We start from the raw sequence: 24,246 nt of genomic DNA, 5'->3' as shown, positions 1-24,246 counted from the left end.
TAGCCTTCTAACATTTGCCTTGTAGAAAACATGCAAAAATGGAATACATTGAAAGGTTCTGCAATTTATACTTACACAGTATGCTATAAAGCTTAAAGTAATTGAAGTTTGATTTTTTTAGTGACATGGGGAAGTCTTCCTAAGAAAAGAGAATATAGAGCTTAATTACACTGAAATTTTGTATATGTGTCAGAAAAACAAGACAACAGAATTTTAAAATTCTTTTATTCATATACATGTATTTTGATAACTTCAAATTTAGAACACTTAGAATCAGCACGAACAAGAACTACTATTCAATGACAAAGATTTGAAATGGGGGAATAGATACTGTAACTGGTTCTTATTAACCTTCCCATGCAATTTATTTCTGTATCTTGTACAGAGAAAAATTGATTTACATAATTCTAGAATTGCGGTATTTTTCTAACACCCCATTCCATAGTCTCAGAATACTTTTCAATTAAACTGATCCAGATGTTTCAAGATGAAAAATAAGTAATTTGTAAGGTTGAATAAATAGTATCTAATTAAGTCACACTTCTTTCCATTAATATAAATGAGGAGCAATTTACTGTAAACACAAAAACTATTCATGATATTAGTAAGGACAGCTCATATATTTACTGAACACTTCCTGTGTTGCCAGGCCCTGCCCTGAACATCTGAACATGCAGTTTCCCACCTGCTCACCTCCGTGGGAAGTGTCATGGATTCACAGGTTCACAACTGATGACCGCCACGGCAGCTTACACTGAGCACCTGTGTGCAGGTCTTTACTTGGCACTGTGGCTAGGATGACTCACTTGTAGCAGCTCAGGGGGCTCACTGGCAGCACTGTACTAATGTTACATGAATACCCAGGCCTGACTCCCCCCACCCCCCAAAACAACAGAACATGGTGCAGTCTTCACAACTAAGACACACACCTGTTAAGACAGCACGGAGACAAGGAAAGCAGCTGGGATCTACATCTGCACTACAGCCCAACTCCTGGGCCTCAGAAGTGCCCCTCCAGGCCTAACTGCAGGAGGGCGGCCTCAGCCTCCTCCTCCTCCTCCTTGGCCTCCTCCTCGCGGATCTGCACCAGCAGCTGGAAGAGGTTAGGGGCAGGCCCTTCCGCAGCTCCTGTCAGCCACAGCTGCCTTCGGATGGCCCCGCTGTGGTTGGCCCCGGCAATGACCTGCTCCAGGCGGGCCTGGTTCACGTTATCTTTATCTATGGCCCCCTTCTCCACCATCTTCTGCAGAAGAGGCTCCAGACGAATGACATATGCAGATAACTTTTCTCCCGGGTTCTGGTAAGTGTTCAGAAACCTGACCTGCGCATCCCTAGAGCTCTCGACGCTCCCAAACACCTGCTCAAGCGCCTTCAGGCATTCGGCAGTGGTTATCGAAGGGTTGTTAGTCTTGAGGATGCGGATGACATCAGCGGCAGGGCCTCTAAGACTCTCCATCAACCGCCGCCTCTTTTCTACATCAGACACCTGCCACTCCTCTATGACCTCATTGGTGTGTTCCAGCCAGGGATCAAAGGTCTCCTCCCCAGGCCCCGGGATGTCCCTCCCGGAGAACAGCGTCAGCTTCTTGTACCATATGGACTCAACAAGAGGCTGAATAACGTTATCCAAAATATAGTTTAGCATCTCTGCTGGCATATCTGGGCCTGGGGCCGGAGCGGGGTTCTGAAACCCAAGGACGCGGGCAACATCTTGCACGGTCCACCCCTCTCTCGCTAGGAAGAGGTGCAACCTTTCTAAAAATTCAGCATCGGAAGTCGGGGGTTTAAAGACCACTTTCCAGACCCCTCCTTTACCGGGCATCTCCCTGGGGATCGCGGCGTAATCGACAGCGCCAGTGAGCTCTAACAAGGCTGCTTTCGCATTCTCTTCCCTCCAAAACATTCTCCCAAGCACTCGATAGGGCACCTGGGGCATCGCAGCCTGGAGGGTCTCTTCGATTTCAGCCTCATCACAGTTCACTGGGATCCCCCAGACCAGCAGGGCTCGCTGGGAGTTCACATCCATCCCCCTGCACCAGTCTTCCAACAGTGTCATCGCCATTTTTCCAACTACCAAGGATCCCAATTCTACAAATACAGATTAGACTGTGGCTCCCTGTGCTCTAGGACTTAGGGACAGCAGCAGACACTCCCCCCAATATGCCCGAGGGAGGTAAGCTTCACGCAATCACAATTAACAAATGACACCAGAGTCCTGCTCTTGTCCTTTCGCTGCCCGCCGCCCAAAGTCAGTCAGTCCGTCCGTCGGCTCGTTCTCGCAGCGAAGCCTCTGGGAGGCTCAAGCAGTCAGTCACGCGTCCGCCGCCACCCTGCGTCTCCGGTCGGGTCCCCCACCTGCAGGCAAGGTGTCGCGTCGCAGCGCAGAAGGCGAGGAGCGAGGGCGGGTGGCGAAGGCTGGAGCGCGGGGCTGGAGAGGCGCCGGGGTGTGATCGCGGGGCGTGGCCGCCTTCTCCCTGCAGCCGGGGCGCGGGGAACTCGGGGCTCCTCCCGGAGACGTTCGGCGTTCGCGGTCGGAGCCCGGCCTTCAGTCGGGCGAGGAGCGGGTGCTTTGCAGACGAGGGCTGTGTCGTCCCCGAAGGAAGAGACAGTTCTGAGGTCTCAGCGGCGGTGGCGAGGCCAGCCCGCAAGCGGTTTCTTTGCAGACGCAGTGATGGCTCCAGGCGGCGAGGGCGGCTGAGGACCGCGGACACAGGCCGGGCAGCGGAGGCGCCAGAAGGACCGGGAAGCGAGGTTACAGGCGGCGGAGGCAGCGGCGGCCAGGGGCGGCCGTGCGCCGGCTGCAGCGGGCTGCGGCGGTGTGGCGCAGCTCAGTTGCCAGGTCGTCCGACCCGCAGCCAGCGGAGGCGTTCCTGCCGCAGTGAGGGGCGGGGCCGGCTCCGGGAGCGGCGTCCACCGCGGCCCGCCCCCCGCGGCTGAGCGTAGCCATGGCAACGGTGGCCTTGACGACGCAAGTTCCGCGCGCTCCCGTGGTTCGCGGGGTCGAGCGGTTGCCATGGTGCTAGCGAGGCGCTCCGGGCACTGCTTACTCTGATGGCGCATTTCCTTTTTCACATTTTCCAGATTTTTTTTTTTTTTTAAACAAAGGACCGTGTTTAAAAGATAATGTAATTCTGGAGTGGAGTTAAGGTGATGTTGAAATGCGTCCATCAGGCGGACTGGTCTACCGCTGCGTAGGAAAATACCGTCGTGAGCACTGCGGCTTCCTCTGCGGCACCTGATTGCATTCTGCACCCTCCATACTTCATCTCAACAAAACTAACACGTGGGAAGTGTGCCGTGTCCGTGTTTTTGTGTGAGACACTGAGTTGAGGCTTTTTCTTGTCTAAAATTTTGTAAAAATATCTCTATCTTTTCAGTAATCTTTGTAGCCAGGCAGACGTTAGCGTGTTATTTTTCCTGCCCTGGCATCATTGACAAAGAGGTGATAGAATCCTTGTAGTTCAAAAATGTCACGTAATCCCCTGCAAGCAAAACGGGGTCAATCCCAGGTGGTGAAAATCTCCCCAAAAGAACACAGCATTCAACTCTGAATTTTTAAAACCTTATTTAATAAAAGGTTTAAAGATACAGAAGAACATTCAAAAGTAAATAAGTTACATAGGTACATTACAATCACATCCGCAAGATTTCTTTAGTGTGTTATTTTTTCTTTTTTATAAAAAGCACACAAAAAATAAAATCTTCAGTCTTGTCTATCACAACTGTACAGCAAAAGAGGTAATATTTATATATATATACACTATTTTAATATGTAACAGTCTTTTTTAAAAAGGGTGCCACAGGCAGCAAACACACAAAAGGCAGTGTCTGATCATGTTTTTTTCCAAAATAAAAGGAATATACTTATTTATATGCTATTAAAATATTTGTACAATAATTACAGACTGTCAAGGCTGTTCCTGTGCTGTCCCCTCCAAACAAGGCCTTCAACTTAGAGACAAATGAGGGAAAGGTGAAACAGCTGCAAATTGTTAGAGGCAAATATTAACACAGCAAAATATGGGGAGGACATACAATTGTTTTATAAAAATATGCATACTTCCCGTAAACCTAAGGAGTTAGGCTTGCCAGTCTGGTAATAAATACCGTTCGAAAAAAGAGAGCCCCAGTGAAAATATATTTAAACAGCTGAGGCTTGGGTATGTGTCGTATTCCTCCTTCATCTTAACATCTGGCACATGAGAAGAAAGAGGTTAGGTCAGTGAGGCAGTTAAATATAGGGGATCTCTTTAGACATAAGCAGCACACGACCTCTGTGCTGGGGTGGGGGGGTGGCAGAAGGGATGAGGGTGTACCTTAGCTGTGAGGGGGTGCTGCTGAAGGCATGGAGAACAGTGCGCTGAAGCACAGTCTCCTTGGGTGGGTAAGAGACCTCAGAAATGGTCTGGAACACAGGCACTGGTTAGTTTCATGCCCTTAGCTAAGTGTAGATGGAGACTGGAAGATGGATATGGGAGATGGTGTGGGGAGGGCATTATAAAGCTGGAGGTGTTTGTCATTTAACTTCTTAAACAGCTCTGAATAGAAAAGAGAAAGAAAAACCAGAAGACGAGCCTATTGTGTTCACAGGGAGAAAGCACCATAAAGGACATACCTATCCCAGCTCTTATGGCTGCACCTACTTTATTGGCAGGTCACTCAGAAAAATGGCAACTGCCCTCTACACATTTTAACTTTCACCTTATATTCTAGATATGAATCCATCATGGAGCATGAGCCCTTCAAAAATACAGTGTCTGGTGGAATTAATACAGAGGTACCAGCTTGATTTTCTCCCCCAACATTCACCTAGTCTGATTTCTATGAGCTTAGAAGAGGAGAATCACTCTAAATGAAGGGGGTTCCTTTTACCACACGTCCACAGAGGGGCCTGAAACTAAATACTATTTAAATAGAAAAAACCTCGGGAAACATAAGTAGCACTTTGGGGCGAAGCTGCGAAGGCACTCTTATTACACAAGTGATTTAGAAGACAGCCTAAATTTGCCACCCTCCTGTTTCTGGAGGGTATACCAGATTTTTGCAGTCTTGGGACCTTGAAGAAGCCTTTGGGGGAAACTGGGAAGTTGAAGATCTAGGTAGCTTCCTGGAGTCTGGCGGGGAGAAGAATTTTGTTACTCCCATCGCTGGGGTCCTGAAGAACCATATTAATGCATATATGAATGCTGAAGAACACCTGCTAGTGCATAGTTTAGAAACAAAACTCCCTCCTCACTCCCAGCTACCAAATATGGCGCCTTTAGGCTATCTCGTAAGGAGAGTAGCAGAATTTTCAGCTCCTTCCTAACCTGCTGACCTGTCATATACTTGCATTCACTTGGAACTTTTAACACAACTGAAGTTGAATAACAAGATCAGAAAAGTAACTCAGCACTCCTATAGGATTGGCAAGTGATGGGGCCTCTAGAACCTTCCAGCCCTTCACTTCAGTGACTCCATGCCAAATATGGCTTCGTCCAGCCAGAAACAAGACTAGAATTCTGGCTTCCAGCCAATCCCCTCAGGCAAGTTGAAAATACAGCCAGAGAAGAGGTAGCAATAAGAACTGCCTTTGATCTCCCTTGTTTCTGCTAGTCTTCCTGCGGCTTTGGTGACACCTCACACCTTTGCACCCTCTTCCAGGGCTACTATCACTCCTATTGGCAAAAGCTTCCAGAGTAATGAGGTGAGGGACCTTAGGGTCTTAGGAATGGGGGTGGGGTGGATGCCAAGAAGGTGCCTTGTTTTGGGATAAATGCACTTGGGCCTCTGGAAAGCAGGAGGCCCCTGGTCCCTGAGAGGATGTTAAAAATTAAATATTAAGAATAAATAAATAGCTCTCAAATGACACAAGTCAGGGAATGAAGGCTCCTGTCCAATCTGGTTAGGAAACCTCCCCCTCCCAGGGAAGGATCCAGAAATCTCCAGCAAGCAGGACTGGGGGCTGGGCTGTGGGTATCAGCACTAGACCAGGTGGGATGGGGTTAGAGGGCAGCTGCCAAGGGCAGGACAGAGGCAGGGAGGAACTTGCACCGAGGAGGAGCAGGCTGGACCCCAGATAAGCTCCCTTAGCAGCCTCCAGGGCCCAAAGGCGTTTGGCAAAAAAGTGGGAAGCAGGAAGAGCCAAGGTTTCTCACAAAGTTCCCTCCAGCCCCACCCGGCAGCTTCCACCGTCTGCGGCCTTCCCTTCTGCGGCCTTCCCTCCCGTAGGCTGAGAGCTCGGGAGGCACCCCGGTCCCTCGGCCACACATTTGAGAACACTTCAGCCCCAGCAGGCTGCTCACCAGCAGCAAAGGGACAGGTACCTGTCCTCTGACGTACGGGCATTCTGGGAGCCTTCCTCCCAGAGGTGGCCTGCGACAGGGTCATGGGAGCGGCGCAGGCCTGGGCATTGTCGTGTAGGGGACAGCACAGGTACCAGGCTGAGCTCCCTCTCGGAGAGACCACCACACTCCCTCCCGGGGAGTCCCTTTTGCCCGGGGCTTGGGGCAGGGCCTGTGCAGCCTCTGAGGTCCTCTGGGGAGGGGAAATAATGTTGCCAGGAGGGTGAGCTAGTGCTTGGCTCTCCGTGGGTGCGGGGGAGGGGGGCGGAGGGGGGGTCACGGACGGAAGAAGCTGCGCGGCGGCCGAGGTCCCGGCGTGGGCGGCGGCGGTGGCGCTGGAGGCTCTCCCGAGGGGGCAGCCCCAGCCGGCAGGGACCTCGGCGGTTCCAGGAAAGCGTAAGGGCGACTTCCGACACCGAATGCAAGAGAACTGGATCCTGCAGCCCTGAAGGCTGCTCCCGGGCCTTTGATAAATAAAAGAGCCGTTTATTTTATTGTCTCGTTTTGCAGAGAAAAGTCCACGTGATCGCTCCTCTCTCCCTCCGGAGGTCCCGGGGTGCTTGCCGGAGCTCGGGCAGGCTGGTGCGGGGAGGGCCGGGGGTCCGGGGAGAGGGGCGGCCCCGGGGCCCCGCGGCCGAGCTCCCCCCACCCCGGGCCGTCAGCCCCTCTCCCCCGCGCCGCTCTCCTCGCGCAGGGCCGGCTGGTGCGGAGAGGCGGCGGCTGCGGTGGCCGCGGCGGCCGCCGCCTCCTTCTCCTTCTGCCTCAGAGCGGCTGCCTTCTTCTCCTGCTCCGCGTGGCTCTTCATGTGGGCGCTGCGGCTCTTCACCTTGTAAAACACCCTGTAGCCGGGGCAGGAGGGGCTCAAGTCAGAGGGCCGTCCCCACGCCCCTGGGACCACCAGGCTAGGGCGTGCGTGCGTGTGTGCAGTGTGCGCCCCGCCTGGGTCCGTACTGAGCCCGCCTGCCGGGCTCCGGCCACTCGGCCCACCCCCACCCTCCTCCTAGGGAACAAACGGAGGGGTTCCTGATTCAGCGCCATCATCCGTCTTCTCGGAGCCAGGTGACATCACTGCCCTAGAAACCCTCATTGCCAATCAGAAGACAAGGGCAAAGTTCCGACTGCCTCTTCCCTCTCCCCTGCCCCCCAGCCGTGGCCACCCTGCTAGGTCCCAGTGGAGGAAGGGCCACCATCTTACCTGCCACATTTTTTACAAGGGAAAGTGTTCTCCTGATTTTGGGTCTTGTTAAATGTCTCTGGTTTTTTCTTCTTCTCCGAAAAAGGTAGTGCCCTCCGTGACTTCCCTGCCCCCTCCCTTGGCTTCTCTGAGGCATGGCCACCAGCAGACCCAGGGGCATTTGATTCATGGCTTCGGAGGATGAGGATGTCATTGGCCTGGAGAGGATCAGACAAGGAGAGGTGAGAGATCTGGGAAGGAGAGGTTCCTGAATCACTCCTGCCAAATGGTCCCCTAGAATCCACTGGAATCCTTTCAGTGACAAGGGACTCACTGCTTTCTGGCAGCCCATTCCGGTCTTTGGCCAACTCTATCTTTGCCAAGCTGTTGCTACAGTCATTCTGTGGGACAGCCTATGGCAGCTAGGACTTCTCCATGCATCTATCTGACGGAGGGGCCTTGGTGTCTCAATTAATGATGTTTGCATGTTTTCAGTCATTTAGCCCATTCATTCATGCCTTAATTCCATAAATGAGATTCAAGTCCATGTGACTGTGCCAGATGCTGGGGATACAGAGGTGACAGACAGGGACCCCTGCTCTCAGAGAGCTCGAAATCTAGTGAACGGGACAGACAACATGAGCCACCAGCGGAAATGCCAAGTAGACAAGCAAACGACCGAGAGTAGAGGACCCTGGCACAGAGCTGGAGGGGTGCTGTTCAGGATATAGGAATCATGGGCCTTGGGTTAGGGGAGCCTCAGATGGCCATCAGAAGTCGGAAGTATGTGCACGGTTGACCCTCATAGGAGAGTATTCACAGAAGTCAGCAGAACTTGGAGCTTGTACACAGAGCACAGCTCCTGGAGGAGCACCACCAAGTCTCAGAAGAGAGGAAACAGCTGTTGTCTACAGTCTGGGGCGGGGTTGGGGGGTGTCTTCCTGCAAGCGTAAGTGTACAACACAAAAATTTTTTTAAAGGCTCTCATGGTAGTTTCCTAATAGGCCCTTCCCATCCCTACTCTCTTTTGGGGGACCTGTCCCTGACAAGGAACACCTCTGGCCGGTATGTCTGGCTTCTTGGTCTGCGATATGGTGGACAGAGGACCTCACTACAAGGACCGCGGGCGGGACCTCAGGCAAGTCACTCAGCATCTCTGAACCCAGTGTCCTCTATCTTCCAGGTAGGTGTTCACACTTTATGCGGTTACCGTGAGGAATCAACGAGAGATAATGGGCAGGAAGGCACTGTGCGGAGAACATGTGTGAGGGGCCATTGCTGTTCTCATGGTCTCAGCTCATTCTTGCCAGGCGTTCTTGGTGGGGACACAGCTCTCTTAGGGGGAGCCTGCCTGACCTACAACTCATAAATGCTTCCCCAACGTCCCACATGCCTTTTAGGTCTTCACAAAGCCTTCTTCTTGAGTCTCAGATCCAGAAGCAATATAGTATAAAAATTAATAGCAGACTTTGGAGTCAGGCTGCCTACTAGTGGTCTTACCTAGGGGCCTCAATTTCCTCATCTGTAAAATGGGCATAATGACAGTGCCTATCACCCAGGGTTCCATGTTCCTGTTCTGCCCTCCCTCCCACCCCCCAGGCCCAGCTCCAGCCCCCCTCCTGGCCCTGGGCTCCCCCGGCGGAGGTCACACTTACCGACTCATTGGCCTGTAGTGTCTGTGTGGCCTTGACAGCCGCTGCCCTCCGGCTTCGCTCTCTCCCCTCCTCCTGCTCTCCCTTCTCCTGGATCTCTGGCACCTCCTCCTCCCCCTCCTTCCTGGTCTCCTTTACTTCCCTCTTGGGCTCTCGTCTCTCTTCACTTGGAGACTCTCTTCTGGGAGGAGGCACCCTAGGGAACTTCTGGGAAGTCTACAGGGGACAAGAACGAGGGCAGTGAGCCTGGAGCTCAGTTACACAGCCGCACTGCCCTGCTTGTGACTCAGCCCGGGGCCACTAGCCCCTGCTCACCCTGCTTGCCTGGCCTGGCCCGGCCCAGCGTGGCCTCCCGTGCTGCGGCTCTGTATCCTCCCCCCGCTAGTCTGCCTGGGAAAGACGATGGAGTCTGGAGCCCTGGAAGCCCTCAGGAAGAGACGGAGCACTTGAGACTGAGTTAGGGGCAGGGAGGGAGCATGCCAGTCCAAGAGACACATCCTTCAGCAAGGTTGTCTGGTGGGGCCAGGCAGCAGCCTTAGCTGCAATTCTAAACCATCTTCCTCATGCTTTCGGGACCTGCACCCACTTCCCATCTGCACACTGGGGACCAAACCACTCCCTGCTTAGCACATCACCAAGATGATGTTAGGTGGATACATGGACAGAGAATTAAGTAATATTCACTTTTCAATTTTCTTTCAATCCTGATTGTGTCAAGGACAAAGTTTCGAGTTGGATCTTAATGTGTCTTCTATACTTCTCCAGATTTAATTAAACAGAGATCAGGGCCAAGACTCAGAGCCTTGGCAGGTAAGAGTATCTACCTAGAATTTAATAACATTGTCTGGTTTTCATTATCTACTTATTTTCACTAGTACCTTCTATGGCAAACAATACTAGTTATCTATTTATGATTGTGATACAATGTTTCTCTTCTGAGTAACAAATGAGTTGATTTAAAGAAAAATATGAAGTAGGAGCACAGGTGGTATGTGAACATGACAAAATCAGTAACAGTGACGTGTGGTCGGGATGCAGAGAGAACGTATTCATGGCTGTGTAAGAATGACTCCAGTTTGGGCAACAGTGTTAGAGATCTGCTGCGAGGGGACAGTAAGTCAGCACTGGTACAAATACTGATGCGGGGTTCTGCATCAACACAACCTGTTATTATCATGACACTGGCAGATAGAGAGGGGAACCTAAAAGGTCCAGGTCCAGTGCCCAGGACATCAGCTCCTTGAGGCTGTCAGGGACACTGCCTTCCTCTCTCTACCCTCCAGGGACTTCCAGAGAGCTTGGCCTCAGGCTCCCAACTCAGCCCCTGGCCCCAGACACAGCCAAGGCTCTAAGCAGCCAAAGCTGGGAAGGGAGTCACCTTAATATCCACTTCAACCTCTTCCTGGGCCGACTTCTCGTCGCTTGTATCCACATCCCCGAAGGTTAGCGTCCCATTGCGGCCAATTTTCACCTGCTTCTTGTAGGTGTAGTAGAACTCCACGCACTGGGCCACGGTCTTGGTCTGGATCTGGTTTGAAGCCAAAACTGAGGTCAGAGTTCCTGGTTTAGCTCACCTGCCTGGGGTACTCCAGCCTTTCCTGTCCACGCATATGGTCCCCCCGCCCCCAACCGCAACAAATGCTGAACCCGAGAAACCCAGGAAATACAACCATTTCTCCAATGCCTACTCTGAACAAACCACTGACCAATGCTTCAGCACTATTAAAAAAGAAAAGAAAAAAAAAACTAAAAAAGCTAAAAAGCGGGCGCCTGGGTGGCTCAGTTGGTTGAGCGACTGCCTTCGGCTCAGGTCATGATCCTGGAGTCCCTGGATTGAGTCCCGCATCGGGCTCCCTGCTCGGCGGGGAGCCTGCTTCTCCCTCTGACCCTCCTCCCTCTCATGCTCTCTGTATCTCATTCTCTCTGTCTCAAATAAATAAATAAAATCTTAAAAAAAAAAAAAAAGTTACCAAATTACCTTTAAAAAAAAAAAAAGCTAAAAAGCTAAAAGCAACAAAAGGCCATTGGGGGAGATCTGAATAGGGACTGCATATTAGAGAATATTATTGTATCAGTTTAAATTTCTTGGGTATGATGACGGTATTGTGGTTTTGCAAGAGAATATCCTTGTTTTTAAGTGATATTTGGGTCAAGTGTCATGATGTCTGTAACTAACTTTTAATGATTAGTTAAAACAGAGGGAGAGGAAGTAGGGTGTATATAAATTTATATATAAACAGAGAAAGAGAGAGAGAAAGGGAAAGCAAGTATGGCAAACGGTAACAATTGGTAAATGTATATGAGGGGTACATGGGTGTTCATTGCACTATTTTTTCAATTTTGCTGTAAGTCTGAAATTTTTCCAAAATAAAAAGTTCAGGGTGAAAAAGTGTGGACACCACCCATGTTCAGAGCCAGCGCAGACCTGGCAACACAAACTGCCTTCATGAAGCCGGGCAACAGTGTCATTCCTCCCCAGGGTGCTGCAACTGGCAAGTGAGGCTTAGAGAAATGTTAAACCGTCCTATGTCAGAGAGGGACTGAAGGGACACTAACAAGAAAGTTCTGGAAAACCTGAAAAGGAAGCAGAAGGCCCAAGTCTTACTTCTAACTCTGCCACTAAATGGCTGTGTGACTCTAGGCGAGTCTCTTCACGTGTAGATGAGCCTCCAAGGGGCCTCCTGGCCTCTGAAATCCTAGCACTCCTAGGTCACAAATGCATCTGGCTCCTGGGTTTAGTTTCTGGAGCGTTTCCCACACACAGAGGCTGTTTGCTCTGACTCTGCCCTTTCTGCCCCAGGCTCCCAGGCAGCTCAGCCAACTGTGGGGCTGCAGAGGGAGCTGGGAAGTCCTATCCACAGAGCCCAAGGGGTCAGTGACAGTCTTCAGTGCCCGAGGAGGAAACAGATGTGCTCCAATCTCACAGGAATGGCCAAGTCACAAATGTATTAATTAGATCCTGTTTACGCTTTTGCTATCAATTCTCTTTGATCATCTGTATGACTAATGGTCTGCTCTTTTCATTAAGGCGTTAGTCGCCCTGCGGTGCATTTCACGGGCATGTACTTCGCAGAAATGTTGCCCAATCTGGGAATGCAATGTTGTTTAACCCCAGCAAATGACTGTCCTCACAACAGGGCCCTTGTAGGAGAGTTCATCAGCACTTTGCCCAGTCCCCAGAGCTGTCCTGGCACAATCTACAGTTCCAGGAGGAGAGAACACATTCTTGGAAACCCTCTTTCCTCAGTGGTCCACAAGGCTCAGATTTTGTGAGGCAGGGCTGCTGGAACGATGCAAGTCCTTGGATTAGCAAAGCACTCTTCTTCTCCCAGAAGAACACAGGGAGAGGACGAGATAAATCCAATCTAGGAAAACTAGGCTTGGCCTCCTCTACTTGGTCAGCTGAGTTACTGGAAGGAAGCCCTGGGACTGGCAGGAAGAGGGCAGCGGCCCCCCAGGTCAGTTACACAGTCTCTTCCTTGCTGGCTCCCAGTTCCCCTCATTCTTAGGGTGATCTCTCCTCCACATGCTGGTTGTGGCTTTTGAAGTACTCCAGCCCCTTGGGGAATGGCTCACATCTGTCTGCAGCCCTCCTTCTCTTCCTGCCCCCCCCCCCCCCCGGCCCCGAGGCAGGTCACTCTCTGAAGTCTGACCTCGCTGGGTCTGCCCACTCAGGCCTCCCTCTGAGATCCCAGAGTATGGGCACACTACCCTAACCTGAGGGAAGAAGGCTCGGAACCAAGGGGAGGAAAGGCCCAATCTTTCCCCCTTGTTTTGTTTGTCTCTGAGGATACCGAGTGGCCTTAACCTAATCGCTTTCTCAGAGGGCCTGGTAAGGGACTGCAGGCCCACCACCGGCTGAGGGAGCCCCAAATCATGCAGCCAGTTCCTGGCCTTCACTTGCCCCAGCTCACCAGCTTCTGCACCAGGAAGAAATCCTTCTTGTAGATGGCAATGCCCTTGTTGAAGAGCTTCCTCTCCGCCATCCTCCACTGGTCAGAGCCTGTGGGGCAGAGAGGAGCCAAGGTGGTGAGGTGGAGCTGGGCACCCCGCGGGGGCGATCCTGACTGGCCCAGAAGGGTGAGGGCATCCACGGGGGGTCTCTGCAGGCACCCTGAGCTGGATCCACATCCTGCGTGTGCCACTTAATCTGCCTCTGAGCCTCACTCCCCTCGCTCTCCACCTGGGAGCTCGTCCGAGAAGCCACCACGCCCGCTGTGGTGCAGACTAAATGAGGTAATCCTGGGGCACCCTCGATGCTCTGCCAGGCACACACAAGACGCACCGCTCAACAGGGATCGAGGACAGTGGCTGCCGTGACTAGGCCATTCGGTCAGTGTCCCTTCTAGAGCACAGCACCCAGCAGGGGACAGGGCACTCCAGGGGCTGGCTAAATTCAAGGCACCTGATGCTAGTTTGGATGGCACTCCCTAGGAGTCTTCCTGTCCCTTCCTGTCCCTTGCACCCCGCCATGGACTTTTCTGCCTGCATGGCCTCCCACCTGCCCACACCTCTCTCCCTTCCCCTCCAGGGCACAGGAGGCCCCTTGAGAACTACCCCAGCTTTGGTGTGGGTTCCTTCACTCTGGCTCTTGGCTTGTCCACCCCCCAGCTCCTCCCCCGCACCCAGGGCTGTGACTCAGCACGAAGCTGGGCCCCACTGATGCTGGAGACCCCTTGAGGCTCCAGGTCTCAGGCCCACCTGTGTAGTGATACGTTGCCAGCGGGTGGTTATGGGGCCGCAGGGGCTTCTTCAGTAGCAGCTTATTCAGCGTTTCCTGAAGGGGAAGTGAGGAAAAGGGTCAGGGCTCTGCAGGGGTCTCAGTGGTAGGCTGAGCATCCTAGGTGCCAGGCAAAACTCCCAGAAGGCTTCTTCAGCCCTCTGAGTAGTAGGGTGGGCCTTTATTTTTGCCCCCGCTTAACTGCTGAGGGACAAGAGGTCTGGCAGGATGATGAGGTCATGGGGGGTGGGGCTGCTCTGGAACCAGGCCGTGGGCCTCTTAAGAGGGAACATGCGGCCCCCAGGACAGACAGCCACAGGTAGAGAAAGCCCTCAGTGACAGCCTTTCTAAGGATGGGGACTCACTGACCCAGAATCAGAGACTGGGGTAGACGGGCGGACCCTGTGCAGCAACATCTGGACTTTGGAAGATGGCCGTGGGTGGAGCCCCTACAACCCCCAGCTTGGTCAGACCCTCCTGCCTGCCTCAGATCAGCATGTCAGCAGTCCTGGCTCCTGCGCAGAAGACCCGGATCCAGGCCAGCCTCCCTGAGGGTCCCTCCCTCCACCAGGGCTGCTGTCTCACCAGGATGTCTCCCCTGGACTCATGCAGACAGTGCAGGGCCAGCTCCTGGTTGGTACCAGCTCCAGGGAAGATACTGGAGCAGGCAGCTGTCAACAGGTCTTCCACTGGAGCACATGTGGGAAGGGAGGAGAAGAAATCATTTTCCGGGCCTAGCCCACCCACCTGCCCGACAGCCCGCCTTCACCTCCTGGCCCCGGTCCCCTCTCACCTTGCCTCTGCTTCTCCCGGCTGCTCTCAAGGTCCTCCCACGGCTGCCACACCAAGTCGGCCTTGTGGGGGTCCGCAGCTGCCAGAGCGCGGTCCCTCATCGAGGGGATTTCTGCCTGGAACCGGGAGCCCACGTTGATCCGTCTGCAGGGGTGGAAAGGGCAGGGAGTGGGGCCTCACCCCGCGGCGATAAGGAATCCTTCCCCCCGGGAGAAGATGCAAGGGGTAGCTGGCAGAGGCTGAGCACAGCAAGGCCCCAACTGGGTGTAAGGGAATTTGCCTTTCATGAGGAAGCCTGGCAAAGGGCACCTGGTCCGGCCAGAAAGACAAGGCCCAGAGGTTGGAAAGGGGAGAAGCTCCAGGTTTCCAGACACAGAAGGAAGGAGTCTTTTGGACTCTACCCTCCTAATTCTCCTCAGAGGCAAATTTAAACTGCGCTCGTCCTTTCCTTTCCCTGTGACTTCCACCCAGAAGCAGGGTGGGGACAGTAAAGCCCAGAGCCCACTGCAGAATCTCAGAGGCCCGCTCAGCCCTCTGTGGGCCCCACACGACCCTCCTCTTCCTCACGGGACCCGCACGCACTGGACCCCACTCGGCCACCCTCATGCCGTGGGCCAGAGGAAGGGCTGCACTTACGGCTCGATGCTCACTGGGGTGGCCTCCCCCATCACAGACAGGACAGGTGGGGTGACTTCAGCACTATCTATGGGACAAAAGGCACGTTGGTGAACGGCACCGTCCTCCCTTCAGCAAGCTCCCCCACCCCCACCCTACGTGGCTGCTCTGTTTGCAAAGACCCACAGCAGTGACTCACAGAGACTCACACTTGGAAATCAGGCCCCCTGAATCCTGGCTCCTCAGCCTGCAACTGTGACGACTAACTGAGACTCTGCCAAATATGTGGGTGCTTCTGTTTCCACACCTGCTGAAAGGGGCTATTACTACCCACCTCCTAGGATTAATGTGAGGACTGAATGAAATCACACACAGAGCCTCACCCTCAATAAATATCAGCTATTATTATTACTACTACTCCTACCCAAAGCTGGGTGCCTGCCCCGGGAGCTCCCACATGACAGAATTAACACCAACATTAAACTGTACCTGCTCTAGTCAAGAGGCTGAAACTTCTGGCACGCTAGCAAGGTGGTGAAGGGGATCCCCATTTCACACTTATCTTCTCACTTCCACGCTGGATTCTCAGCCTCAGTTTCTCCTGAGCTAATCTTAGTGCCCCATGTGATCCAGACACTCCCTTGCTCCAAAACCAAAACCTTGGCTGACTCCCCTCTGCAGCCTGAGATAAAACCTGAACTCCTCAGCTCAGCTGGCTCATGCAGTCCCCCTTCCATCTATACCTCCCCCTACCCCCTTGCCTGAACCCCAGATCCTAGCAGACTGCTTACTCACGGCTCATCACTCTTCCTGCACATCCCACCTCCAGGCCTTTGTACCACTCGTTTTCCTTAGCCTAGTGGGCCCTCCCCACCCCCTTCCTAGTTTAAGCTCAGCTCTAGCCCCACCCTCTCTTGAATGCTTTCTTACCACCCCAGGCTAGGAGCCTCTGCAGGCTTTGGAGCTTAGGGTCTGCTTCACTCGCTGGCTACTGATCCCACTCTGCTCATAACCTCTGCTTTTCTTTCTCCCAGGTTCCCATGTCAACTCCCTAATGACCCTGTACTCTCTTTAGAACAGACCATGCTGTCCCATGCACTGTTGGGGCATTCACCAGCCCAGTTCAACGCTTTACACCCAAGTACTCGATAAATACTCATAGATGGACGGGAGGCCTCTCTTTGCTGCCAGTCCGATCTCTACAGTGACTTCTTCCTGCACAACCCAGGCAGGGAGAGAAGCTCCAAGCTTGGAGGGTACGTGGGAGGGCAGGTCAGCCAGCCCAGGGTGAGCCATTTCTCACCCACAGACACCAGGGGGCACCAGAGAGCTACGCCAAGGGAGTCAGGGTCAGAGGTTAATCTGGTGATGGCGCAGCCTCACCCTTCTACCTCCCACTTAATCCTCCACTACCTAAGAGATAGGATTATCCCATTTTTTCAGAGGAAATGGATCCTTTTGTGGAGTGGGAAACATTTTTCAACACTTCACTAGCCAGGCCTGCCAAAATGTCTGCTCTTGGCCAAAACAACTGTTTAAGAGACCCAGGAAACAGGATCTACCACAGAATAAGAGCAAACATGACGCTCCAGGCATGACGTTAAGTGCTTTACGTTTGTTTGTTAATGCATCTGAACCTCACCACAACCCTGTGAGGTGGCCATTAGGTTGAACCCTAGGAAACTGCTATTTGTGGATCCCAAAACAGTTGAAACTGGCAATCTCATTATCAACCCAATACTACTAATATCCTCAAATACTGAAGAAACTGAAGCTGAGAGGGTTTAAATGACTTGCACAAATAACAGTAAATGGTAGAACTGGGATTTGAACCCAAGCAGTTGGGCTCATAGCCCCCCCCACCCCTGCACCCCTGCCTGTTCTTGAACCAGGAAAATCTCCTTTTCTCAGAGAAGAGAGTGGAGCCCCTTTGCCCACAGTGCTTTAGCCCCATCTTCAGCAGCCCTGTAAGTGGAGTCTCATCCCTACCCACCGCCCTCCCTCCCCACATCCCCTGCCCCCAAGGCCCCTGAGGGCGGGTCACTCACTAGACCGGAGCAGGGTGCGATGGGCACTCTTTGGCGTGATGGGAGGGGGTGCTGGGATGCTGCTGGTTGACATGATGGCATTGAAATAGAGGCCGGAGCCTTCCCGCACAGGGCTAAGGATGGGGGGAGGGGTGTAGGGCGGCAGCTCAAAGCTCCGCTCTGAGGGGTGGTCGGCTAGGCGGACAGGAGAGCGCAGGTGGCTCTGGTATGGGGTGATGTTGGAGTAGACAGGAGGGGCAATGAAAGTGCCCGCCTTGGTGGGGATGATTAGGGGCTCAGGCCGTGGCCGCTGCTTTGGTTTCCGCGCTGAAGCTTCCCCTTCCAACTTGACATTCATGTCCTCAGCCTGGAGAAGGAATAGAACCAAGATGGCTCAGCCTCCTATGTGCTGGGAAAACCGAAGACTTGACCACTGCTTGTCAGTCTCCCCTTTGGAACTTAGTCTGCCCACTACACCCGCCAAGGCAAACCTGAGACAGAGAACAGGTCCAAAATTCCTTTCACTGTCTCCTCTAGGCTGGGGGTCGGCAAACTGTTTTGGTAAAGGGCCAGAGAGTGAATTTAGGCTTTGAGGGCTGCACGCCCGTCTCCCTTCTTCTTCTTCCCCTCCTCCCCATCCTTTTCAAATAATCCTTTTAAATGTAAAATCCAAATAAATAAATAAATAAAATAAAATGTAAAATCCATTCTTAGGTCTGGATTTGGCCCACAGGCCCTAGTTCCCAACCCCTGAGGTGAAGTATGCTATTGGACAGGAAACCATAGTAGTTACGGGTCCAGGCTCTGCATCTGGATTGCCTGGTATGGGATCTACCTCCTTTACTTACCACCTAAAATTTCTTAACTTCTCTGTGCATCATCATTTTTAACATGGGAATAATAAGCACCTCCCAAATGGGTTAGCTCTGAGGACGAAATGAATTAATACATGGAAATCACTGAGAACAGTACCTGATATGTAGTAATTGCTCAATAAATACCGGCTGTTCTCAAGCTCTGTATTAGATGGAGGCGCCAACTGTGTGCCACGACCTGAGCAGGGACCACAGAATGAACAGGACGGTCCTGTCCTCACAGAACTTGTCCTCATAGTATCAGTCCCATGATAGAGGGTAGGTAGGGCTGTAAGGGAATAGAGGCCTCTCTCTGCCCCATCCCTGTCCTCTCAAGAGAGAACGGAACCCTATGGGGAAGAGCAACATCCACATCATCTCCCCGGGTGTAGAGCGGGCTAACAGGTGAGGCTGGCCACACTGACTGAGGAGGCCTGGGAACAGCAGGCTTTCTTCCCCTCCCAGGGTCCAGCTCCCACAACCTCTTTCAGCAGAGGGCCTTGACTCTCCATGAGGTCCTGGCCATGTCCTTTACCCATTTGTGCCCTCTTTTCTTTTCTACAGACTAGGAAGAAATGAAATTTTTCATTCTTCCTCCCTTAGGGGAACAAGATGATTGCACAGAAAAAAACACAATGGAGTCGAAGGCGTCCAAACTTGCCAGACAAGAAATCCAACATGAACTCAGCTAGCTGTAATGATTTGTAATTTTGTAATAAGGGAAATGGAATGAAACGATTTTGAATATTTGACAATATTTTTTGTATTGATTTTGTAGGTGTGATAATAATATTGAGGTTATATATGGAAAGAAGGGAGGGAGGAAGGGAGGAAGAAGGGAGCAAGGGAGGGAGGGAGGGAGCAAGGGAGGGAGGGAGGAAGGAAGGAAGGGAGAAAGCTTATGTATTGTGTACTTCAGATATAAACCTAAGTATGTATGAATGCAATGATATGGTGTTTGGCATTTGTTTCAAAAAAAGAAAATATCCAGTGGCAGGAAGAAGTGGAGATACAAATTAAAAAAGAATGTCTATATTTTGAAAACCGTTAAAGCCAGGGGATGGCTAAATATTGAGGTTCATTTTACCATTCTCTATACTTTTGTGCAAGATTGAAAATATCTATAATACAAAGAAAGATAAAGAAATAAGTAAACAAATAACCAAAAATAAATAAATAAATCTCCTCCTAAAGCCTGGTGAAGTGAAAGTACCCACAGGTGGGGATTCAAGAGGTCCAAATTCCAGGGCTAGCTCTGTCATTACTTGGCTGTACGAACTTAGGTAGGTCTCTTGCCTTTTCTGGACCTACTTCCTCCTCTATGAAATGGGCATGCAGAGCTGTGTAGTTGCTCAGGCTCCTTCCGGCCATCCTCAGGACAAGCTGAGGCCTCTAGCCTCCAATCTCTATCACAACCAGGGAATAAGACCCCAGAGAGTAGACACTGAGCTGTTCAGGATAATCTTAAAGCTCCCCTTTCTATTACAGAGGACAGGCTCACAGGCCAACTCTCCAGCTGAGAACAACTAAAAAATCCAAACTCTATATAAAAACCACATTTCTGAAAGTAGCAGAGAGCAAATCAGTTGGCAAAGACTTGAAGAGCCAAGATACAGGAAAAAAAGGAAAGTGAAAGAGGTGAGTGTGGCATTTGGAGCTGTGTTTTCCCTAGAGGTGGGTGCATTACTAGAAGAGGTAACTGGGAAGCTGTGAAACTAAACAGAGTTTTTAACAAATCCAGGAGCTAGCAGAATAAAAATTGGGCTTTAGGCCTTGCCAAGGAAGGAGAGCCTGATAAACCCCCAGGAGAGCCTGATAAACCCCCAGGCTTTGGACTGGGGCTCCAAAGGGCTAAATCCTCAGAATAAAGGTAAATCAGAAATAGACTAGTCCTCACATAGAATAATGCTCAACTTAAAATCATCTCATCTCAACGGCTGATTAAATTAAAATAATTCAGGATTGCTAATGCCCTTTGCTACCAGTCAGATGCAAAGATAAATCCTCTCTGGAAGACAAGAATATCATCCAGAGTCTTTAATTACCTCAACAATTTTTCACGCAATTAAAAGTAACCGGGGTATACAAGATATACAAGAGAACAAAATGTGACTTAGAAACAAGAAGTAACATAACAGAAAGAGAACCCCTGAGGATCCCACTAATGGAGTTATCAGACATAAACTTTAAGAATACTACACCTAAATTATGCAATAAAATGAAAGGTTGAAAATTTCATCGAAGAACTAGGAACTCTAAAAATGAACCAAATAGAAATTCAGTAACCGAAAAAAATAACTAAAAATAAGAACTCGATGAGTGGGCTTAACAACATATTAGATATAGCTAAAGAGAGAATGGGTGAACTGAAAGGCCAGAATAAGAGAAAAGTGGAAATACAGAAAAGTGCATGACAGACAAAATAGGGGATATGGTGAAAGACTCTAACAAGTGTGTAACTGGAGTCCCAGGAGAGAAGAGAGAAAATGGGGCAGAAGAAATATTTAAGGACTACAAACTCTAAACAGGATAAATACAAAGCAAACCAATATTTAGGTGTAACAGCCAAACTGCTAAAAACCAATGACAAAAAAAAAAAAAGCACTTAAAAGCAGTAAGATAAAAAGACACCTTATATTCAAAGAAACAACAATATGGCTTATGATGATTTCCCAACACTGTAACTACAATGGAAGTCTGAAGACAATAGAGTGATATTCTTTAAGTGCCAAGAGAAAATTACTACCAAAACAGAATTCTCCACCCAGCAAAGTTATCCTCCTCCTCTCTTGCTCTCTCTCTAATAAATCAATCTTAAAAAAATAAAAATTTTCAGATAATCAAAGACTAATAAATTTCATCATTAATAGACTCACACTAAAGGAAATACTAAAGGATGTTTTTCAAGCAGCACATAAATCATCTGAGCTAGAAGCTTGGAGATACGAGAAGAAATGAAAAGCAACAAATATGCTAAGTCTTTCAGTAAATCTAAAATGAACAACAACTGAACAAAACAATGAGGAATGTATAGAATTGTTGAATCACAAGGTTGTACAGCCGAAACTAAAATAACACTGTATGTTAACTATATTGGAATTAAAATTAAAAACTTAATAAAAACAATGATGTTATAACATCTTGGTGATGTTAAAATGTTTAGAGAATGAAAACACGTGTTAATAATTCTACAAGTTAAGAGACTGGTGAAAAATGGAGTTAAAAGTGTTGTAAGAACTTTGCATTGTTCTGGAAGAGGTAAAATACTAATTTATATTAGATTTCAATAAGCCAAGAATGTGTGTTTTACTCTCTATTAGCTCTTTTCAACCACAGAATGAAGCCCTAATGTCACAAGGCATTCACTGTATGTAATGACTTAGCTTCTCGCCTATGCATCTAGAATGGTACTAGCTTTGTGCCATCCTCCAGTGAATTGAGAAGGTAGTTACTCAAATTCCTTTTTGTGGGGCTTAGTTCTCTCACATTAATCCAGGAAAGAAAGGCTGCCTGGATAATTACTAAAAGAGTCATAAAGAAATAAATAAGAGAGTAATAATTAAGTAAATAAATAAGAATAATAAACAAGTATATAACTAATAAATTAATAAAGAGGGAAAATGGAATAACAAACCCAATCAATCCAAAGGGGGTGAGAGGGTGGGAGAAAGGAACAGAAAAGGCAACACGGGATAAATAGAAGGCAAACGGTAAGAAGGCCGATTTAAACCCAAGTATTTCAGTAATTACGTTAAAAGTAAACTATATCAATGCTCTAAAAGACAAAGGTTGTCGGAACAGATAATAACAAACTCCAATTATAGGCCACTTGAAAGATACACCTTAAGCATAGGATACAGAAGGGCTAAAAGTAAAAAGATGGAAAAGATACACATCTCATCCATCCCCCCCCCCCACCGAACCCGGCAACAGTAACCAAAAGAAAGCCAGATGTTCACAAAATAGACTTTTTTTTTTAAAGATTTTATTTATTTATTTGAGAGAGAATGAGATAGAGAGAGAGCATGAGAGGGGGGAGGGTCAGAGGGAGAAGCAGACTCCCTGCTGAGCAGGGAGCCGGATGCGGGACTTGATCCCAGGACTCCAGGATCATGACCTGAGCCGAAGGCAGTCGCTTAACCAACTGAGCCACCCAGGTGCCACCCCACAAAATAGACTTTAAGAGGCAAAAAGATTACTAAAGATAAATAGAAACACTTCATAATGATGAAGTCTCTAATCTACTTCTAAATGAGTATGCAACTAATAACACAGCATCAAAATGTATAAAACGAATACTGACAGAACTAAAAGATGAAATAGATAAAACCTCAATCTTAGTGAGAGATTTTAACATATATATATCTGTACTGACAGAACAAGTAAACATCTCTGCCTCCCAGTGCCTAGCACAAAACCTGACCCAAATTAGAAGCCAAAATTTGCTGACCTGAAATGAAAGAGATTCACACATCCTAAATTCTCCTAGGCAGTCTCAACTTCAAGTATAAAACTGTCTCACTGTCTCCCATAAGTGCATTTATCCATAAGTTTGGTTTGGAAAATATAAATAGTACCTCCACAGGTTGCTTGAATCCCTCCTATATTGCCATGTTCTCCTTTTTCCCATAGGGTACTAGGCCCCCAGGAGCACACAGGTACTACAGGTGTTTGCATGGGGAGCCTCTCATACCTGGGCTGGGGCATCAGTCCCAGGGATACGTGTGGACCGCCTGCGGGTGACGATGACAGATGGCTTGTGTTCAGTGGGGTTCTGTTCAGGACCCTTCCCGTCCTCGTCAACACCTCCAACTTGGGCCGCCTCAGTTGGGTCCACAGTCCGCACAGGCACAGACACTGGGATGATGAGGGGTACCAACCCGCTGTCCTCTCGTGCTCGCTTGGCAGCTAAGGAAGGCTCAGAAAACTCCACCCCACACTTGGTAGTTGAAGCCAACACACTTTTCCGCTTCTCCTCGGAGCCACTGGCATCCTGGAGGAGAGGGAGGGGGAACAGAGGTAAGGTTTAGAAGGTAAGTCCTGTTAAGTCCAAGACCCCTAGTCACATTTGATTCAGGAACTCAGACACCCATGATGGTTCCCAATGGTCTTTCCCTGAATACCTTTTCTCTCACTACACTCCCAAATACTCTCCATAACCTCCCTTCTGCCAGAGCCTCCGATCCTGGCCTGGCACTGGGGTCCCCAGATGGCCACCTCAGGCCACAAGTGGCTTACAGATATGTTTTGTTTGGCCTGCACGGGGCATGGCACATGAAATAGTATCTAAATTCAAAACATACCTCTGCAAAAGAAAGTAAGCAAGGAACCGGTTACCAGGTAATGGTGGTCTTTGTACCTTTTCCCCACTGGCAACTGGCTGGAGGGAAGTCAAATTCTACAGCCTCTGACATATCAGCCTGGCCCACAGGCATGGGGGGAGGGAGTGTGGGAGGGCTGAAACCCCTAGGGAAGGAAGGTGCGAACACTGGCTTTGGAGCCAGATACTCGACTTTTATGTGACCTTGGGAAATACTCCTGGGGCCTCAGCTTCTTTAGCAATAAAACGGGATAATGGCAGCATCCCTGTCACAGGGTTTGATGATAAATTATTTGTGATCAAGTATAAGAAACTACAAGAGAGATGCTCAGGTTCTGTTCATTCTTCTTCCCCACTGTTATTGTCATTTCTTTTAAATCAACTTGATTGCAGCAAAATTTACATACAACAAAATGCACCTCTTTTTAATTAGTTTGAAGCATTCTGACAAGTATAAGCACCTGCGTAACCACTGCCACCTTCTTGTCTTAGTATCCCGGATCTGGCAATGGTTTCACCTGCCCCTACTCCCAATCCTTCATGTGCCAAATGGAAGAAGCCAACCCACGATGGTGCGCTGCACCTTCCTGCCTGCAAGCCTGTGTATAGAAACTTCCCCTCCTTCAGGTATGGATGTACCTATGCGGACATTCTTTGCACGCAGGGAGTTCAGAACTCCCGGAAGCCTATGGGTTCTTTCTGTTTCCTTCAACGAAGTGAGAAAACTGCCCTGTGGCCTTGCAATCCCTTGCTCTCCCCTGGCCCCAGA

The 24,246-nt window shown here is 50.0% G+C and overlaps 2 protein-coding genes across 3 annotated transcripts in view; both read right to left on the bottom strand.

The window, feature by feature from the left end:
• Window positions 1–214: 214 nt before the first annotated feature.
• On the bottom strand, window positions 215–2,216 carry PNMA1 (PNMA family member 1). Its single transcript, XM_021679782.1, has one exon. The coding sequence runs from the start codon at window positions 2,060–2,062 to the stop codon at window positions 1,001–1,003; it is 1,062 nt and encodes a 353-aa protein (XP_021535457.1). The 5' UTR covers window positions 2,063–2,216; the 3' UTR covers window positions 215–1,000.
• A 1,340-nt stretch (window positions 2,217–3,556) lies between these two features.
• MIDEAS (mitotic deacetylase associated SANT domain protein) overlaps window positions 3,557–24,246 on the bottom strand; it is a 41,181-nt gene continuing 20,491 nt past the window's right edge. For both annotated transcript variants that reach the window (XM_021679779.2, XM_021679780.2), the window contains 11 exons: window positions 22,851–23,150; window positions 17,325–17,670; window positions 15,298–15,364; window positions 14,663–14,805; window positions 14,455–14,558; window positions 13,851–13,926; window positions 13,064–13,152; window positions 10,528–10,677; window positions 9,153–9,365; window positions 7,519–7,715; window positions 3,557–7,162 (listed from right to left, as the gene is read on the bottom strand). In XM_021679779.2, the coding sequence (XP_021535454.1) occupies window positions 6,982–7,162; window positions 7,519–7,715; window positions 9,153–9,365; window positions 10,528–10,677; window positions 13,064–13,152; window positions 13,851–13,926; window positions 14,455–14,558; window positions 14,663–14,805; window positions 15,298–15,364; window positions 17,325–17,670; window positions 22,851–23,150 (1,866 nt within the window). In that variant the 3' untranslated portion in view covers window positions 3,557–6,981. The remainder of the gene's footprint in view (window positions 7,163–7,518; window positions 7,716–9,152; window positions 9,366–10,527; window positions 10,678–13,063; window positions 13,153–13,850; window positions 13,927–14,454; window positions 14,559–14,662; window positions 14,806–15,297; window positions 15,365–17,324; window positions 17,671–22,850; window positions 23,151–24,246) is intronic.

This window comes from Neomonachus schauinslandi, chromosome 9, assembly GCF_002201575.2.
Source record: "Neomonachus schauinslandi chromosome 9, ASM220157v2, whole genome shotgun sequence".
In the NCBI taxonomy this organism is placed as follows: Eukaryota; Metazoa; Chordata; class Mammalia; order Carnivora; family Phocidae; genus Neomonachus; species Neomonachus schauinslandi.
The sequence above is the reverse complement of the archived record's forward strand: the minus strand, read 5'-3'. Positions and strand labels throughout refer to the sequence as shown.